The 20,573-nt window shown below is 42.1% G+C and overlaps 6 protein-coding genes across 6 annotated transcripts; 2 read left to right on the forward strand and 4 right to left on the reverse strand.

The window, feature by feature from the left end:
- Nucleotides 1-644: 644 nt before the first annotated feature.
- On the reverse strand, nt 645-1,349 carry SS1G_06077 (hypothetical protein; the record flags this gene model as incomplete). The annotated part of the gene is made up of 1 exon (XM_001593105.1): nt 645-1,349. One exon carries the CDS (start codon nt 1,347-1,349, stop codon nt 645-647), a length of 705 nt encoding a protein of 234 aa, XP_001593155.1.
- Nucleotides 1,350-2,041: 692 nt separating this feature from the next.
- SS1G_06078 (hypothetical protein) lies at nt 2,042-7,481 on the forward strand (the record flags this gene model as incomplete). The annotated part of the gene is made up of 11 exons (XM_001593106.1): nt 2,042-2,257; nt 2,363-2,525; nt 2,829-3,281; nt 3,473-3,828; nt 4,139-4,586; nt 4,645-4,951; nt 5,003-5,222; nt 5,372-5,502; nt 5,608-6,198; nt 6,500-6,744; nt 6,799-7,481. The coding sequence occupies 11 exons, from the start codon at nt 2,042-2,044 to the stop codon at nt 7,479-7,481; spliced, it is 3,813 nt and encodes a 1,270-aa protein (XP_001593156.1).
- Nucleotides 7,482-8,284: 803 nt separating this feature from the next.
- Nucleotides 8,285-9,653, reverse strand: SS1G_06079 (hypothetical protein; the record flags this gene model as incomplete). Its single annotated transcript, XM_001593107.1, has 4 exons — nt 8,285-8,461; nt 8,520-9,250; nt 9,459-9,487; nt 9,544-9,653. 4 exons carry the CDS (start codon nt 9,651-9,653, stop codon nt 8,285-8,287), a joined length of 1,047 nt encoding a protein of 348 aa, XP_001593157.1.
- A 2,123-nt stretch (nt 9,654-11,776) lies between these two features.
- On the reverse strand, nt 11,777-12,826 carry SS1G_06080 (protein farnesyltransferase/geranylgeranyltransferase type I alpha subunit; the record flags this gene model as incomplete). Its single annotated transcript, XM_001593108.1, has 2 exons — nt 11,777-12,666; nt 12,718-12,826. 2 exons carry the CDS (start codon nt 12,824-12,826, stop codon nt 11,777-11,779), a joined length of 999 nt encoding a protein of 332 aa, XP_001593158.1.
- Nucleotides 12,827-13,452: 626 nt separating this feature from the next.
- On the reverse strand, nt 13,453-14,925 carry SS1G_06081 (hypothetical protein; the record flags this gene model as incomplete). Its single annotated transcript, XM_001593109.1, has 2 exons — nt 13,453-14,724; nt 14,776-14,925. 2 exons carry the CDS (start codon nt 14,923-14,925, stop codon nt 13,453-13,455), a joined length of 1,422 nt encoding a protein of 473 aa, XP_001593159.1.
- A 1,973-nt stretch (nt 14,926-16,898) lies between these two features.
- On the forward strand, nt 16,899-18,412 carry SS1G_06082 (predicted protein; the record flags this gene model as incomplete). Its single annotated transcript, XM_001593110.1, has 3 exons — nt 16,899-17,337; nt 17,674-18,091; nt 18,391-18,412. 3 exons carry the CDS (start codon nt 16,899-16,901, stop codon nt 18,410-18,412), a joined length of 879 nt encoding a protein of 292 aa, XP_001593160.1.
- Between the last annotated feature and the right edge of the window lie 2,161 nt (nt 18,413-20,573).

The following is a 20,573-nucleotide window of genomic DNA, read 5'->3' on the forward strand; positions in this document are numbered from 1 at the left end:
CAGGAAATCTCCAGCACAGTCAGCTCCTGGCATCATCCATAATCGAGAAATCAACCAATACGCCTCCATTATCGTACACTCAAGAATATTACTTTCGGAGACTTGAAGCAAACGGGCACCTTTCATCAAAAGGCGGTATCGGGTACATTTCGCACAACTGCTAGAATGAGAAAAGTACCAGGGTGTGAGCATGAACGAGCTTACGATGGCTCTGGGGAATGGTGAAATAAGGAACCAAGTATCCGCGATCTTATACAGGAGTACCGGATTTTGAGTATTCCTAAATAGGGTTAGGCTAGTATGAGGAAACATATAGAAAGAAACAATGATCCAGGTGTTTCAGCAAAAGGAGGACGGAAATAGTGTCCAGTTGAACTCTGCGCCGCGAAGCTGCAATTTCACGTGGCCTTGGAGCCGACCCCGCCTCATTTAGACTACAATCGCAATTTAGGTGTTGAGTCAACATCCAACTTCAATACGTGATGAGCTCAACTGCAGCCTTGTATATATATCTTCTAGAACACTTTGACTTGTGGATAGAGATCCCAAAATATCACAGCAAAGCCACCTCCTCCCTATGCATGCCATACACAGCCTCAAACATAATCTTACATCAATCAATAGCTTGCTCATCAAATCTTTTCTTATCTGGCTGCACGTTTCTCTTCTCCTCTCCTCTTTGCTCGAACTTCGGCTTGTCTCCTTTCGCCGCCATCAATCTTGTAACCTCTGCGATCTTCCCATAATCCTTCTTTGACAACAAATCTCGCACCATTTCCTCCTTTCAAAGGTTGCACATGGGGTCCGATAATGGTATGTGCTCCCTTAATACTCACACCTTGAACAGGAATCTGCTCAGCCAATTCATTTTCTGCACTGCCCCCAATGGGCACATTGACCACTATCTTTCGATGTCCTGGGGAGGATGTTGCGGTAGCTGCACTGTGTATCGGGCTTGAAGATGGCACTTCAACTACACGCAATTCTGCAACTCCATTTTCAATATGTTGCAAGTCCCCACCAATGCCGTACTGCCCTTTTCTAAATTTCTCGCGCCAGCGCAAGAGGTAGCGTCGACTCCGTGGAGGCTCAACACCCAATTCTCGTAATTGATCGGAGGTTAATGTAAATAATGCTTTCCAAGAAGGAATCTTCGATGCATGCTGGCTCAAGTTCCGTCCAATGAGTGTAAGAAACGTTTGAGCATCCGGCACAAAGGGTGTGGGACGTGGTACGGGCGGCGCCTTCATGCGATAATGCAAACTTCGAACTTGAGTGCAAGTGGTTGAATCCGTAAATGGGAGGAGAAATGGGGGAATTGGTCGTAGCTGGTGAGGCTTGAAAATCATCATGGGCAGATTCTAATGAGTAAGTCAATATGGCTCCATGCCACAGAACAGAGTCTCAACTGAGCATCGCAGGATTGAAGATGAGATGAGGACCAATTGTACATACTGTAGAATGATGAATGATTAAATGGATCCCGTAGGTCAATGTATTAATACCAAAGCCTGCATGGACCGTATGTCAACTGGGCGCTTGGTATAAGTCAACCTGTCTCAACTTGTGTCGACCAGCAGAAGGCTGTACCTACCTTTTGGGATTCTCTTGAACTGCCTGGTGCCTCACAATTCGATTTTAATCTTAGTGTTTGTTCGGAAAATCTTTAATCATGTGATGTGAGTTAATGGGAACAAAGTATATCCGACTCCACATCGTGCTGACCTTCTTATCGGTTATCAAAGTGCATCGGTACCCTGCCCCGAGGCAGGTACCTACTACTTTTCTTTTTATATCCAACATCACCAGGAAACAATCACCAAAATCATGCACAACTATTTGCTATTTGGGATTGTCTGCCACTCATCTTTCGTTATCTCATATTTATTAGAACAAGAAGAGAGTCTCCTTTTCAGTCTAATAAACCCTAGCCCGTTTCTTTATATTCATTAAACGAAGTAAACTTCCTGCACGTGGAGCCTTTGTGCTGTTTCGAAGTTACATATCTCGGTGAAGAGATTTGGTTCCGAGGATTGATACAATGGCTCCTATCAATGTGCCTCCTAAGCATAAAAAGCAGTTCGGAATCATTCCTGATGACTATGTCTTTGCACAGGAGTTAGAGGCACAAAGGAGAAATATCGAAGGTTATGGTAATGGTAATGATGAGGATAACGAAGCTCTCCGTAATGAGGCTCCGCTGACTTTTGCCAATATTATTACGGATGCATTAATTGATTATCTTACCGCAAACCAGGTAACTATTATTATCAACCATATGTTGTTCTAGGGCCACATTCAATTGACCTCAAAAGTTTGATGGTTATCATTGATTTCTAGAAGTGCTAATTCGAGACTCTAGAATGCATCAAAAGAACCTCCACATAAGCGACAGAAACTTGTAACGGGATCTGAGTTGCAATCATTGAACGATCATGTGTCGGGAGATTACATCGTCGTCAAGGAATCTTCGTGGGAAATCAGATGTCTTCAACCAAAGTTATCCTCGGATAGCACCACCTTGAGTAAGCAGAAAATCCGCTTTAATTGCCTCTGGGATAGGCAGAATGAGAAATCCGGGCCATCTCATATCATAATTGAAAATGAAAATGGTAACACTTTGCTTATCATACCCTTATCACTTGGAAATACATCGACGGGCATTCCCAATCCCTTTAATGACGTCCTTATTTGTCTAATGGTTGATCGAGACTCTAAAAAGCACGTTCGACAATCAAGTAAGTTATGGACAGAGGCTGGAATAAGTTTGCATAAAAGGGACGGCTCAGATTATATACAAATACATTTTACTATCAAATGGGGGGTAGCAACTCACCCCGAGTCGATACAGCTCAAGAAAACGGATGCTCTGTTGAAGGTTCTAAACACTTACTTTCCTGATCCAAATCGCGAAAATTTGGATCCGCTGTCTGCGCAAGATTTCTATCAATCTGCACATTCGTCAGATCCGGATGATGAGATTCCTGCCTCCATCGAAACACCCCGCTTGAAATCAACTCTTTACCCATTTCAAAAGCGGGCTGTACAATGGCTGCTTCGCAGGGAAGGTGTCGAATGGTCTCGCGCGACCGCAAATGTCAGAGAGGCACAGTTCGAGGTGGCAGGTCAGTTGCCTGTCTCGTTCATTGCAGCAACAGATTTGAAAGGGCGCTCTTTTTATGTCAGTCATTTGTATGGAATAGTTACTTTCAACCCTGCTCCTTTCTTCGCAATGGAACGAGAAATCAAGGGTGGTATTCTTGCAGAGGAGATGGGCTTGGGTAAGACTGTAGAAATAATTGCTCTGTTGACACTTCACACCCGTCCTAATCAAGGCCCATCGACTATCGATCCATTTTCTGGGGAGAATCTACAGACAACAAATGCAACCCTCATAATATCACCGCCGTCTATATCAAGTGAGTGTTCAATCAAAACTGCGCCCCGATCATATCATTTTGACAATATTCAGAACAGTGGATCAGTGAGATCAAAACTCATGCGCCACATCTCAAGGTTACTTACTATGAAGGTATCAAGAGCCGGACACTTCACCATGAGGCAATAATGGACGACTTTGCCACCTCCGATATAGTCATTACCACGTATGCTATACTTGCATCAGAGATCCATTTCACCAGTCTGAATCCGGGGAGAACATTGCGCAGGGAGTCAAAATACCGGAGACCCAAATCGCCTTTAATTCAGTTCTCGTGGTGGCGTGTGTGCCTAGATGAAGCACAAATGATTGAGAGCAGTGTTAGTAATGCCGCAATTGTCGCAAGGATGATACCTCGAATCAATGCTTGGGTAATTACTGGCACCCCGGTAAGTGTTTCCAGCTATTGATATCCTATGCTCTTCCTCATTAGGGCATCCAATTGTCCGGACTGCTGTCCAGGTTCGATACATTTAGAAAGTTTCCAATGTTCGAAAACCTGTGAAGCATTGAGTTCAATTTAGTGTCTGCAGTGGGGCTCGTTCCATATGGATTCATCTCATCGATTGGTCGGATATACAAAAGAAATTCAGCCATTAATGATAACTCATTGTCGGCCTGCAATACGGATCATTGGAGAACCTAAAACCACACCTTTTTATTCACAATATGAAATGAAATAAACTGATTGTAGCATAGGTCAGAAAGAACATCAAAGACTTATTAGGGCTACTCATCTTCCTAAGATATGAGCCCATAGTTTCGCTCTGGCCATCGTTCGTATCCTCCAAGCAAGACTTCCACAAGTTGTTCGGATCCATCAGCTTACGTCACTCGAAACAAAGTGTTCGTAAAGAGCTGAAATTACCCAAACAACGCCGCTTCGTAATAACTATGCCTTTTAATGCCATTGAAGAAGCATACTACCAAGAATTATTTAGTCAAATGTGTGAGGAATCAGCATTAACCCCCGAGGGTAAGCCTCTTATGTATGGCTGGGATCCGAAGGATTATGCCGAGGTGATGAGACGCTGGCTTGTACGGTTGAGACAGGTTACATTGCACGCCGAAGGTGGTGGACGCAAAAAACGAACCATTAGGCAAAATGGAAGTGGAGATGACTCGGAACCAGTTATTCAAGCGGCAAGTAAGTCGGGAAATATAGTAATGGTGGGCCTCGTGGTTGAAACTAATAACATTATTAGGTAAGGTTCTCGAAGTTATGTTCTCACAAACAGATGTTGCGATTAGAACAAATCATCGGTCACTTCTTCTTTCTCGGCTCAAAAGAGGGCAATTGTATGAGGACTCACCTCGAGTTCAAGAGGCTTTGAAAATCTGGGAAGCAGTAATCTTAGAGTCCTCTGTTGGTCTAGGTGAAGCTAGAGATGAGTTAATTGGTGAAATATCATCGGAGAAAGCAAAGCGGGCTGTTCATCTAGAGAAAGGTTCAAATGCCCCAAGCCAAAGCGCTGAAAGGATCAATGAAGAAGAAGTTGAAGGACAAGATGGGTGAGGGCTTCTGGAATCGTCTTACGAACACTCTAACACATTCTCACTTAGATTGGATCCTGCCTCGCCCCTAGGACTAAGTCGAGCACAGTTGAGGGCCGCCTTAGAACTCCATCACATGGCGGTGTTCTTCCGGGCAAACGCTCACTTCCAGATTAAAACAAACGAGGAAATGACAAAACCGGATTCTCCAGAGTTTAAAAACCTTGATATACTCGAAAGACAGGGTTACGAAGAAGCTAAGGACTTGCGGCGCGAGATATTACAAGATGTAAGTTCTGTACTCCACTTGTGCACATTTGTAATACTCCGAATTCAAGCTCCAAATATTTTTTCCCTGGCTCTCAAAATTCGTTACGAAGAGAGTACTCTCCAATTCAAATAGACACTTCTAATCAAGCAAGGCTAACCAAATCATAGGCCTTTAACAAAGCAAACTCCATGATGATCACAATTAGGAACGATACAGAATCCCGTACACCTCTCCAATTGCCTAAATACGTAGCCAACACTCTCAGCAGGGGCACCGAAAGCCGCCGTATCATGGAAGAGTAAGTTGCAAATATCTGCATTTCTAATCAAACCAATCATTCAGCTAGATTTCCCTAGAACCTTTTGTCCTATACCTACTTACTTACTAACCAACGTCTTGGCAGCCTCGAAAGACTCGGGATTCATCTAGACAATCAAGCTCATCAGATTAATGAATGGCGAGATCATCTCAGACGGATCTTGTTGAGCACATTGGTCGACAACGATGATGATGAAGTAGCTATTAGTGGAGATGAATATGAGAACTCTACAAAAGTACAAGAAGAAGTTGTAGTATACGTACAAGCATTGCGGACAATGATTGCGGATAGACAGGCATCGTTAAGCGGAATACGGAATTATCTAACTGACGAAGAAGCTAAAAACGCTTTACGGGAAGCGAAAAGGGGCGAAGGCCCTTACCCAGAACGACTGCTTGAACTGTTCAATGTAAGAGACCGCTTTGTTCATGAACGCAATAGTGTTAGGGGGACTCTGTCAGCACTCCGGACCCTCGTGTCTAAACTCAAGGCAAATAATGCACAAAATGAACTCTCGATTGTTGAATCTCAACTAAAAATGACCCACAAACAACTCATGGATCAGACGAAAGTGGCTGAAGCCCTGGAGAAGGAAGTAGGGCTGTTCACAAAGTGTATGAACTTTCGGGTGGAATATTATAAACAACTGCAAGCAATCTCAAATCAGGTAGCTCCGTATGCAGGTCCAAACAATGACGATGTCGTTGTGAAGATGCTAGGAAACGAGCAGGTACTTATCCAGCGCTTAGCTACCTTGAGAGCCAAGAAAAGATATCTAGTTCACCTGAAAGAGGAGACGGAAAGCCTTCAAGATACGCGAATGTGCATCATCTGCAGAGATGGATTTGAGCTTGGAGTTTTAACCGTCTGTGGTCATCAATTCTGTTCCATTTGTATCAAGCAATGGTGGAAATGTGAGAGCCCAATTACCTTAAGTGCCGCATACATTTTACTAACCCATTGAAGCACATCATAGTTGCCCTGTCTGTAAAAAGAAATTAATTCACGCAGATCTTCACGAAATTACCTACAAACCACAAGAACCAACACTGACCACCGAAACAGAGGAGGTTAGAGAGCCACTAAAGGAACGGTCGCTTAATTCTAACACCCCTCAAAAATCCGCAATCTACTCAGATTTCAGCCGAGCTACTCTTTCTGCCATCAAGAACGTCGAGCTTCCAGGTAATAATTCATTTGGCACCAAAATTGACACCCTTGGTATGTAAATATTGACTCCATTCAACAAAGCACCACTAACTACTTCCAAAAAAGCCCGCCACATTCTTTACCTTAGAGAATCAGATCCTGGCTCAAAGTCAATCGTTTTTTCTCAGTTTGCAGAATTTTTACCGATCTTGGCTCGCGCATTCCGTGTATTCCGCATCGGCCATGCATCCATTGATAAGCCTAATGGAATTGAGATATTCAAAAATGATCCCAACATAGAGGTTTTCCTACTACACTCTCGAGCGCATAGTGCTGGATTGACACTAGTTAATGCTAGTCATGTGTTCATCTGCGAACCTTTATTGAACACTGCGCTGGAAATTCAGGCCGTAGCACGCGTCGATAGGATTGGCCAACTTGTCGACACCAATGTTTACTTACATATCATTGGCAATACTGTTGAACAATCAATCTATGAGTTATCTGTTAAGAGACGTTTAGAGCATCTGGGGCATGCAGCCAAATCGAAAAAGGGGAAGGAGAGAGAGCTCTCGGATGAAGAACTGGTAGCGCATGGTCTGGAAGAGGCTGATAGTAAAGAGATGCAGGAATCGATACTCGCGAATCTTATAGCCAAGGGTAAAAGTGGTGAAGTCGTTTCAGAAAATGATCTATGGACTTGCTTGTTTGGTGGGAGAACGAAGCGCGATACTATGGATCTTACTGATGATGCTACTGGGGAAGATCCAATGGATGTGGAAGATCCTAGTGGCAGTAATGTGGTTTAAGATACTGGGGACTCGTTCGGCGCGGTGAATTAAAATGGTAGGGACAGGTAAATCATCGGACTAATAATTGACTAGGTAATCGGGGGGCACATACATTAAGGTTGGAGATACCATATGGTTGAGGTTATTGGGCGGGTATCGGAGTTATCACGGTGATGATATTATGCACTCTCATAACCAAGTGTTAGGACATGGTTCAGGACACAAGATATATTTACACAATCACGCAAAATCGGTGACAGACACTTAGCTTTTAGTTTGCAGAGTATCTATAGCTTTAGAGCTCTTTTTACTGCAAGAACTCAAATTTTCGCTCAATGTTGTTTGAGAAACTGTGGTGTGACGATGCATCTGGATCTGAGACCAAATACTCTTTTTGGTGGTTTCTGGTAGCGTATATTGCAATCCAACAATGTTCACCTACATGATTTAGCACATTTGAGATATTGAAATGTTTCAGGGGATTGAAAGCAGCAAAAGATTTGAAGTATTAAAACCATTTGGGATATTGATCTCATTTGAAAGGCACATACTTCTTTGAATGTTACGTTTCCAGCATTCATACCTATCACATCATTTCCTTTCATTCATCGGGTTTAATATAGCTTGATGTGTGATGAAAGAATTTCTCAATGTTAGTCTCCTAAGAATACTTGGAATATGATGGATATATCTGGAACTTATCATTAACCTATTCAATATTTCCTCAAAGAACGCCTCTAAACCCAATGTTAATGTTGCATTATGATTTCGCGCCTGAACCTAATAAAATGAAAGAAAAAAGCCCTGAAGCTCGGCGGCTGTCAAACGCCAAATCTCTCTCTGTATTCCGCCAATGTCTTTAATGAAATATTACTTCCTCCACAAACCACTATCACTGCATTTTTCCTCTCGACATTTTCCCCATCTTCCTCTAATATTTCTTTTAATACGCCATTAATAGCCACTGCGACACTTACGCCGCATGCGCTTTCAACCAACTGTATCGGATTAGTAAACTCAGACGAAGAAATGAGCGAAAGGATTAGTTAAACTTACAATTCTCTCCTCGTCCGCCATCCACACCATACCACTCACACTCTCGGCGTCGCTTAAAACCACACTCCTCACATTCTCCTTATATTTCAAACCCCACTCTAGCGATTTCGCCGCTATTTGTGTAGCACCCAACGACGTAGCAATACTATCGATACCATCCAACCTCACCAACTCCCCCTTCTTCAACGCCTCGTGAAAACTCGCCGTGCCCTCCGTTTCCACACCAAGAACCTTTGTCGGGCTATGAACTCCTAACCTCGCATTCCGCTCTAAACTCCTCATGATCCCATTAAACAACCCTCCACCCCCTACACTACAAACCACCGCGTCCAAACTACCAATACCTAATTCCCGCACTTCCTCCTCAATCTCTTCCATAACCCCACTATTCCCCTCCCAGATATCCGGGTGGTCAAATGGTGGCACGTATACACCATTTGTATCATGGGCGAGTAATTCCTCGCGAAGATAGCGATCGGCTTCGCTCCAGTGTTTGCCGGTTTGGATGACTTCTGCGTTGAGGAGTCGGATTTTGGAGATCATGTTTGGTGGGGTGGTGATAGGGACGACGATGGTGCAGGGGCGTTGGAGGGAGAATGCAGCGTGTGCGCAGGCGAGGCCGGCGTTGCCGCCGGAGGAACAGTAGAAGTGGACTTGGGTGCGGGGATCTGTGGGGAGGGAGCGGAGGAGTAGGTTCCCTATGCCTCGGGATTTGAAGGAGCCGGAGGGTTCTGGGGTTTGTTAGGTGGGTTTGATGTTGGCCTTGGGGGAGGAGGCATGTTGGGTAGGGGGAGGGGTAGTTTGATAGGGGGAGTGGAAGGGAAGTATAGTGATAGAGCGAAAAAAAAAAAACGAGATGACCATATATATACACAAGCACAAAGCTACAACAACATGATCCCATCCCACAATCAAAAAAGAAAACTCATCAATACATACGTAAATTCTCAAGTTTAAGCCAAACATTACTATTTACTATTAGTCCATATCTCTAAGAAATAAAAAAGCATATTGGAAAACTCACCATCCGGCAATCCTTGACAAAGCAGCTGATCGTACCAAGGGAGTTCTAATCCATGGTTTTGATATCTCTCCTTCTGGTCTTTCGTTTGTGATTGGTGTTGTTGATCCCATTTTGTATGTGTTTTTTGTATTTTTATTCGTATGTATGTAGGTGTGTATGTGTATGGGTAAAAGTATGTAAATGTATAGAGTGTGATAAGATATCCAATTCTCCGTATAAGTATGCGGATGAAAGGAACTGAAGATAGAGAACCAGGGAGGGGTCTGTCGATATGATGTGATACTGTATGATATGCTGCAGTTTCAAATTCAAATTCAAATTCAAATTCGATTTCAATTTCAAAAGTAAATGTTATGTTATAAGAAATCCAAACAGGGCATCCAAGACTTTAAATACTTATTTCCCACGGGTTGGCTGCTGATCATCATCATCTCGTTCCTTCTTAAATACTGTCCACCAGTCTAGTCTAGTATCTACAATTCAATGAATGAATGATACACGGGATTCCTAGAACCAACTTGGAAATATTATCCCCATCTCCTAGGTAGGTAAGGTTAAGATTCTTACTCCGTACATATTTCCCATTTCACTATTATATTGAAAGTAAGTCTTAACCACCAAACCTTCGTATCAACATCGGCAACCCAACCCATCTAGCACATCACATCACATAAAGCAGGCATGCAAGCACGACACAAGCACGCTCCACAAACAGCAGCACAAGGACTCACTTTGCATTCTTCCCAACACGGCAATATTCAGTGCAATAAGGTTGTGCGTACTCCGTATGTATGTACTCCGTATGTACTCGGCAAAGATAAACGATAGGAAAGGGAACTAGAGCTCCACCCGACGATAAGCGGAAACCGAGCTAGACTAATTAGTTATTCGCTAAGCAAAGTTATAGGGTAATGAATACCAGTGGATACCAAGTACGGAGAAAAGGGCGTGAAGAAATTTTAGAGCGAGAGATACACGTGGATATCTATAGGGTAATGGGGGGATTGTTATAGGGTAATTTTTGATACTAGGGGAGGGGTTGTGGGATAGTTATAATTTATAGGGTAATGGAATATGGGTAATCTTTTGATATGGGGGAGATGTTATAGGGTAATGGGATTGGTATGTTATAGGGTAATGGAATATGGATGTTATAGCGTAATGAGAATCTTGGTAATGGTGGTGAAACTTGATAGGGATGATGAGTTGAAGTTATAGGGTAATATTAATGGGATTTGACTGATTTGATTGATAGGGAAGAGATCTGATTGAGATTTGAGTTTGAGGGACTGGAAGTCTTGAAGTTATTAATGTGGGGTTTAGTTAAGGTTATATAGGGTAATGAATGTTGCTAATAATGCGGGGTCAGCATTGATTGCATCAGCTAATTACTCGAGTATCCTGATCTGAGCTACAGTAACCTTATCTAGTACCTAGTTAGTATTTATGATTTAGCTGTTACGACGGGCTACACAACTACCATTACATGACCAAGGCACGTGATTACAAGTGATCAGTAGTGATCATTAAGGATCACCAGTGATCATAGAAGCATGAAGGTCTATATAATCAAGATGGATTTCCTTTGTATAGAGCTTCGTGCTCAAGATCAATCATTTAGTATACTCTACTATTAGTTACGAATTGCATATCATTATTTGTCATTACTTAAGTCTCTGCTTGACGCCTAGTTATAAACCACTCCGAGAGCCTAGAGCACTTCCACGTGATCTAGACGGCAAACCTCGTAACATCCAAACATCTAATAAGTCTTAATATTCTGCACTCCATATTCCATACTCTATACTTCATACTCCATCTATACTCCATTACGATACCATCACCAGTTCTATAGATCGTTTTGAATTTCAATTTCTATTTCGATTTCAAAAGGTCATAGAAATATCACCATTGGTATGAGGAATGAGGAATGAGGAATTCGAAACAAAGCGCTCATGTATGTATGTGCATGTGCATGTCGTGTGATGAGATATTTGGCATTATCACCATTTGAGAGATCTATGTAGGTACTTGTACGGAGTACTCATTCATTCACAAGAGCATTTTGTCTGTATGTCTGTGCAACTTACTTTTATTAAAGCACCTTCCTCACCTCGGTATACCTAGTAAGTTCATCCCAAGTAACAACGCAATAGGTAAATATACATTCTCTAGCTCACCACCAGCCATTTTATATCAACTCATACCTATGTATTCAACACACTATCCTATCCTAACCCTTCAACTCCTTCAATAAAACCCTCCTCCAATCCCAATAATTTTTTCGAATCGTATCATACTTATCCCCTAGTAACTGAAGCGCTTTATCAGCCTTCTCCCATTCACCCTTCTCAGCCCAAATATCTGCCAAAAAGTCCAATGCATGACTACTCCTTACATCCTCACCCTTTCCATCCACATCATCCCCCAGATTAACAAAATCCTCCGCAAATTCCTCTAAACTCTCCATCTTCACACCCCCTTTCCTCACAACCCCTTTAAGATAATTCCACGAACTCTGATTCTGTGGTGCCTTATATGTAGCTGCTTTCGCGTAGTCAATTTCCCTATCTACTATCACCTTCGGAATCTTCTCATCAAACTCATTTGCCCTCAATCCTTTCGTCGAGTATTTAGGATCCGAGAACACGAGAAAAAATCGATATGACCATGCGCTATTATTTCGCACATCTTTCCTTATTAATTCCTCTATACTCTTCAATTCTGCCTCGTTAAACATATCCAATTTCACAACTAAATATTGTCTATAACTCCAAACATGATAATTCTTCGCATCTTCATCGAACATCTGTGTTAAGAAACTTCGTTCTGAATCTGCGAGCGCTTTGATGGATTCAGGGGAGGATGAAATAGAGGGGTAAAGATAATCGATGAGGAGTTGTCGATGATGCCATATCTGATAATTCTTCTGATTTTCCAGCGCAATTTCATTTACGAAGGCGAGTTCTTCGGGAACAGAGGAGGAAAGCGCAAAGAGAGTATTGGCGCGATATAGCCAGACGGTATAATGAGCTGCGTTGAGGGTTATGATGTGTTCAGTGAGTTCGAGGACGCGAGGTGAGTATTCTTTGCTTGCCATTACGGCACGGAGATATCCCATTGCTAGGAAATTGTTAGTCTTCAGAAAAGGGGGTGAGGGGTATTTAATCTCACCCTCGGCGTATTCATCTGTATATGCGATTTGTGCTAAAGCACCCTCTCCATCATCCTGTGCTATTGGTATCACATCATCCCAGATGGGGTTCTTCTCGTATATGCCCATTATTTCTCTGATGTCGCAGTCGATCACTGACTCCCTTGCACGTATGTCGTTATACCTTCGAGGTTCTATGGCTCGCCAAATGAGATATCTCTCTCAGCAAAAGTGCCTCCTACACAGGATAACACTCGCGCAACCTTCCCAGTCCTTGTTCTGCGTCCCCCGATCTCCCGGTACCTTATCCTTCTCCACAGGCTCTACTTCCGAGCGGGTCGCTGATAATAGTGTCGACTTGGTGTTCAGCTTAAAGATCTCTGGGGAATCAATAAAAGTTTAACCAACTTCTGCAAACACAAAAACCAAAGATTAGCATTTCGAGGTTTTAGTGATTTTGGATTCGAAAAACTTACGATATGCCCTTTGTTATGGAGTCGAAAATGAAGACCTATGGGCCCATTGAAAGGCTTCAAAAAGACGAGCTCGGCTAGCGTCAGCCTCGTGCGGGAAAGCTGCCAGGCTGAAGAAAGAACTATTTGACAATGTGAAGAACAATAGAATGACAGTTCCAATTCTTTAATCGTAATATACATTTCCTTTTTCATTATTGTCCACACTGTCCGTTCCATTATAAAGTAACACATTAACATAATTTACAACGAAAAGAAGGAATTGCGCTGTCGCCAATGCTTCTAATCTTCCACCCTCCAAAACTTCCAAGCTTCCCTATCACCACTTTGTCCGTGAACTCCAACCAGTTCCTCAACTCCTTCTATGCCATCAGCGTTGAGAAACTTTTCTTGGTCGATTTCATCTCCTCCGAAATCATCATCCTCCCCATTTCTAATTACAGCGGGCCATAGAACACCAACGCCATCACAGCCCAGTGTAGTTTCGAATTTCTTGTAACCCTCGTTCTCCAATGTTGCCTCTAAGCGTGCCATTCTCTCTGGTGTGGTGTCTGGCTTCAATAATGTAATGGAGCATCCTCCTCCTCCAGCACCAGTAAGCTTGGTCCAGCCGATTCCTTCATGATCCACTAGCTCCCGGATACGTTCTAGTCGAGGATGGGACACTCCTAGAGAAACAAGAAGTCCATGATTTATTGTCATTAATTTTCCCAAGCTCTCAACACACTCGATATTTTCGCTATCATAGTTTGGATCTGAAATCATAGCTGCCGCTGATTGACCAACCATATCAATGGCGTCTAATATCGAATCTACGATCGCTGGATGCTTCTCCTTCAACAAACCCACTTTAGCAACCTCATGTGCTGTAGATTTTGCTTGTTGTGTATCTACGAGAAGTAGAGGTAGTTCGGGGAAATCCCTCAATGGTTTCACGGTAGGCCCTTCGGGAAATTTTTGATAGATAACCGCCTTTCCTTGCGTTGAAACTGTATTGTCCACTCCGGATGGATTCCCATGAATACACATTTCTCCCACAAATGCCCAGCGATTAATTCTCTCGAGTTGTAAGCTTGCCTCGTTAGAGGGTTGATCTGGATGCGGTCCGGATAATGTGCGAATCTGTAACAAGAGTGCGGAAGAAAGACAGACAGATATTGAAGCACTGCTACCAAGTCCTGCGCCAATTGGAATTGTTGAGCGTAATGTATATAAGCACCCGGGGAACGATTGTGAGCCAAGAGACAGAAATATGTATAAGAATGAAGAAGCAGAGCTCTGGTGTATCTTTCGTATGGAAGGTGATTCATCAGGGGAAATGTTTTCTAAATGTGGTTTCATAGCTGCAACCAGTTCTGGATCTAAAGATGTGACCTGGTCGTAATAATACTTCTTCTTCGACGGATGGGAGAAGGTGCTCCATGGCAGATCATCGATATTCCATGTGTGGGAGAGATTGATATCGGGAAAACGAAGAGAGATTGTTCGCTTCGATTTTGAAAGCGCAGTGACGAGAAGGTATGATCGAAGTGAAATCGCGGCAGCAATGGCAGGCTATCTCTATCATTAGAATCAAAATCGCACCTCTAGAGCAATGATACCCACCTTCCCATGTACGACCGCATGTTCTCCAAAGACAATAACCTTTCCTGGAGCTGATACCATAAACGGTGGCATCATAGGTGAAGACTGTTTCCTAACCATGGGAGTCCTCTTTTTTCCATTATTCGAGCCATTGATACTCGCTTTCTCCATATTGTCGCTGATTATCGTAACTCGATCGGTCTCCATCGAGGTGCTGTCGCGCGCAGGCATACGGGAAGTGGGTGAAGTCGAAGGACTGCGAGTACTTTCAGAACTTGAAGGTGTAATTACAAGAAGTGATTTTGTAGTTGTACTCGAGCTGGATCGTGAATGTTGTTTTATTTCGAGGGGATCACCGAGGGACCTCTTTGTATTTGTCCCACCACACAATCAGGTCCGGATGAAATGTGCTTTGTTCGATTCGCTCAAAAGGCAGGCATGGCGCAATAAATATATCACTTATTGATAACAGGAAGCATTAAGTAGTCAGACTTACATGTAATATACTAATAATAATGATGATGCAGTAAGAAGAAAGATGAAGAATCGAATCGAGGGCCGGTCGCAGAAGGATCCATTATTGGACGGGCTACTCTGTACTTTTTGGAGGCTAATTTATTATTCCAGAAAGAATAGAAGTTATCTTTCCATCTGGGGGACCGCGGAGACAAGGGGGTTTACTAGGGTTTTGCTAGAGTTTACTAGGTACCTCGTGTCACTTAACAGCTCTAAAATGTTGTGATCCAATAGGATAAAAGAGCCTGTAATTACAGAATGATGACCCCTGAAGAGCTGGGATTTGGGTGGATGAGAAAAGTATCTTGGCCCATGATACTTGATCAATTACTCATCAAAAATTCCCCATCATCTCCTTTTATTATTGTTCGCATCCACAGAGTCGAGTAACGAGTTCGACATTTATATCTTCATTATATTAAGTAGATTCTATTTATATCTCATTACTCTCTTGAAATGGAGCAACCTTGTGCTTGAAGCTGTTGTCTGACATAGCTTCGCCCGTGTCGCCAACGCATATATCACGCATCTCGGGTCTGAACTCTTTATCGTGGCTACACACCCAATATTGGTGTTGAAGTCCTTATGTCGGCCAGCTACTGGTAGGTACCGTTGGTCGTTGATCTTCGACATCATCGTAGGTTCACTGGCTGTTTAGGATTTGGTTTCGTTTCGTTTGTTTCTCTATGATTTGTGTGTTATAATAGAATAATAGGTAGCAAACCTAGGTACTCGAGTCAAGTTGACCTTGAAGCTCAAAGCTCTCTCGCATATATTCAAGAAGTTATGATTCACCTCCCATATATATCTATGTCGAAAAACATTATTTGTATGCAGTATATACATTAGATTCACAGGAGATGAAACAGAATGCCTTCAATTTCTCCGTACTCTCTAGTAGTTCTCAATCCTCAGTCCTCAAAGAGTAAGACAATGCCGTTTCTTCCTCAAATAGTATGGAAATACTCGAAGCTTCATATGCCATGGCTCCGTCGCGACTACCATAGGATTTTGACTACTTTGGATAGCCAATGAGGTCCTCTACTAAGCCATGAGTTTCTCCTCGCAATTTTGTTATATACTCTTCCACAACATTTTTCTCCATCTACCAGAAATGTTCAACAGCAATCTTCTTACAGGCCTCTTACTATACTGCTCTAAATCATATACTTCATGGGAAGGATTGACTTCACTACCATTCACATGACATGTGTTTGAATGCTCACCTTTCACAGTCTCTTTTCAGTTGCATTTCAGACGAAAGAGTCATCCAAGCTTCCACTATTTTCAAGCCTATTAAGAACGATTTTCTTCAGCTTCCAACCACTTTACTTTCCCATCGTTATTTCCCATTGCTCTACTCTAGTCAATAACTGGCAGTAGAATCAGAGGACTGATTTAACGCTGTCTCCTCAAATTTCCTTCCCACTAGCACTCCGTTTCGTCAGCAATTACTAAATTCACATTTCAACGTCGAATCGTTTGACTTTCATCTCGTCGTTGTCGAAACGTTCACTCGAAGAAATACTTCAGTATCTTTTTCAATTCATTGTCTAGAATAATCTCGTACTTTTAAAGAAACGGGGAGCTTGACGGACCCGCCGATCACCGCAATGCCATTATCAAATATGCCGAAACCTACCACTGAGGGACCCAAGAGAAAAGCATCCAAGCCACGCAAAAGGCCCCTTCCCAACGATCGTGACATAAATGGTAACATCGTTGGAAGTAAGACTTCTATTGCATCACGCAAACGTCGTTGCCCTCGGGTCACATTGGCATCTCTTCAAATCGACGACGAAGATGATGATCTGAGCAAATTCACTACCAGCTTCGGCATTAATTCCCACTCGCATAATACATGGGGAATCCCCAGTTCTACAACCATTGCAGCCCCAAAGCGCAAGCAAAAAGCATTTACTTTCAAGCAACAATTAGGAGTCAGTCGTAATCATGCAGGTTTCTTCAATCGTTTCCCAGGACTTCGCAATTTTGAAACCACGCCCGAGCCAGTAGAAATAGATTGTCCAAGTCGCTCTCCATTCCTACGATACCCTTTAGACATCCGTGAGCATATCTATGGATATTTTCTTCGATCCCGAAACTCAATCCTCATGAATTATGATTGGGAAGCTGTCGAGCGCTGCCCCAGCTTCGTTGTCAAAAAAATATTGTTTATTTGTAAGCAAATCAGTGCCGAAGCTCTGTCATTTCTCTACAAAAACAACACTTTCCATGCACTCCTTCGAGAAAACAAATCAGGGCGCCCTGCTTGGAACATTCCGAGAATTCCAACTGTCTATTTGAATTTGGTGAGAAACGTGATATTTGAGTGTCCGAAAGACAATTGGAATCTGGACTGGTATCACAAGGCGGCGAAAAGCATTAACACTTTGGCAATAGCAAAGCCAGTACTAGAGACTTTTACTATCGTGTTGACACCGAAGAAGGTTGGATTCAGCTCTACAGCTCTGGGATTTGAAGATAATGCTATAACTTTTTCGGATTTTCTGTGGGATGGTGGAGAGATTATGAGTGCTATTATGAAGCTGGTCTGCAAGAAGCTGAGGGTTGTGGTGAAGAAAGATAATGGGAGAAGAATTATTCTCGACGTAGATGTTTTTGGAAGCATTTTTGCGACATCGGATGATCATGAGGATTGGTTCAAAGAAGATAGGACACAGCAGCTAGCGAGGGCTGCTTTGAGAACAAGGGTGAGAAGCGAACTAATTGTGATTAAAGACAAGTTTGAGGAGATATTTAACAACGAGGAGAAAGCTATCGAGATGGGGTGGTGCAGGGTGATGGATTCAGATGAAAGGTTAGCCAATAATCACCGGCGGCAATCTGGAGGAGTGATGAGCGGTGCATTGCCTCAGCATTGCGTTGGTTCTGAATGTTCCTCCTCGCCAGGGACAATTTGATCTCTGATTCTTCTACTTTGAAGCAATCATTCATTGCTCGAACGTTCTTTAAAGGGAGGTCAATATTATTTCGTCGTTTTAGTATGAAGTTGGCAATTCCTTTCCTGCTTTCATTTCATGCCCTTCATCGCATATTTCTCATTTGTCCAAGCAGCATGCAAGAAAGCAATTCATCGGTATTATTCTTATACAACAGGTCATCAGGAAGCCTCTCATAAAATCTCTCGGTCGATCTATCATTTGCAGCTCTTGAAATTCACATCACCAAATCTCCCGCATTAATTTAATCTGCATTTTTTTTTTTTTGTTTGTGGATTTTAGCAATTTACCTGGTATTTACTTGCTGAATTTATTCTCAATAATATGCTTGCGCAAAGTACTCAACTGAATTAAATTAAACCTACATTTTTCTTTTCTACCACTGGCATAATATGAAAAGCCGAATTCTCGAGGTTAGGTAGTGAAAGAACTCAGTCAGTAGGAATCTAAGGAGAATTTGCTAATTATAAATTCCGTTTCGAAATCATCTTTATCAAGTCTTACTTACCGGCTGATAAACTCAAGAATATATCTCCTATCCCCTATTCCTCTCCAACGAATTAATAAATCGTATTTATTGATCAGGAACTATAATGAAAGAGTATATACAGTATTCTAGTATTCCAGAATATCTTTCCTGTTCACTCGAAGTAGGCGGAAGATTTAATATTCAGATTTGTAAATACCTATCCTATGAAAGTATAACAATGTATAATTACAATTTACCAGCAAAAACATGAAATCAAATCTAAAAGAACCTAAAAAGCGAAAATTGCAGATTTCTCATCACTTTCGTAAGAAGGGATTGTGGATGTATGTAAGTGTGTAAGTATGTGTGTCTTAATATTGATTTTTCCTGAATGTTAATGTTGGTTTTATGTATGATCTTGCTTTCTTTTTGGGTCCTATAGGGCTGGGGATGGGATATTTTGACCTTGTTTCTATCTTTTGGGAAGTGCTTTATTTGGGTTGTGAGATGGCGATTTTTGGGGGGTGAGTGTGGATGCACATGTGCTGGAGGGAGTTATGTGAGAATTTCAGCTAGGGGAGATGTTTAGGGGGGGTTGTTGGTGGGCTTTGTATTCGCTGGCTCTTTGGCTTTTTGGGGGGGAGGGCTAGGGGCTAGGGACTAGGACTGGTTGTTTGTTGTTGAGGTGGGATGATGTGATATAGTATGATGTGAGTGGAATAAAGTATGAGTGGAATAACGCAACATGAATAGTGACTACTCGCTTTCCCCCTCAACACATTACAAATGCCCATTTATTTGGAGTTCAGAATAGATTCTCTATAATAAACCATATGGATGTACTTCCTCATCCTCATCCTCAATCCAGTAACTTTACCATTATAGACGATATAGAAAGCTATTCTTATTCTATGGATGAATTAGATGGATATCGCTCCATTCCATCACTAACTAATAGCAATGAATCAACAGAATAAAGTAGGATATAAATAAAAAACTAATTTGAATCTCTTCTGTGTTCTGAGCTAGAATACTTCTATTTTATTATTATGATACTTCAGATACTTAACTGATATATAATTTGAATAGCTAAGATTATAGAAGGAAATAGCAGATAACATATTCCATATATTTTTAATTCGAAAAATATCCAAACAGCAAAAGCGATATTGACAATCAAGCTATGAAAAGGATACAAATCTATCAAGACTACCTAGATATTAGAAGCAACCACTAGATCCTACCAAGACAGAACCTAGTAACAAAAACGAGGAATAAGTAAAAAAAAAAACGAATACTCAGAAAAAAGAAAAAACATAAACCGTCCCAAAACCGGGGACCAACTTCATTAATATTCCCAGTATCGGGGACCACTTCCCTTCCAAGAGTCCGAATTCTCATTTCTCCTTACCATAACAACGGTTTTTCTTTGCTTTTTTTTTCTTCTTTTCAAAAAGATATGAGAGTAAAAAATAGGGATAAACTCAACAGGAAGGAAAGTATATCTATGAGAAAAATAATAGCGAATGGGGAATTGGAGACGGCGATTACATTCCCGCCGAAGGGGATATTATGTCAGATTAGTAGATCGACTTGTAAGGAGGGAAGTATATCGAATATACCAACTATACCTAATAGAACTTATATCCTAACACATTCTCCATGGTATCTATTAACCTACAAGTATGCTCGGCGATACAATTATCAACTTCCACTCTCACTCACACTTCCACTCGGAGCGCGATCTCAATCCCAAGCAATTCGACATCCAATCCAAAATCGCACCTCATCATCACACCCTCATCCCTCTCCCATCGCACATATCAAATCTTACATCTCACCCCCCTCCCGCTCCTCGCATCTCGGAATTT

The sequence above is a fragment of the Sclerotinia sclerotiorum genome, genomic scaffold, assembly GCF_000146945.2.
Source record: "Sclerotinia sclerotiorum 1980 UF-70 scaffold_7 genomic scaffold, whole genome shotgun sequence".
Taxonomy (NCBI): Eukaryota; Fungi; Ascomycota; class Leotiomycetes; order Helotiales; family Sclerotiniaceae; genus Sclerotinia; species Sclerotinia sclerotiorum.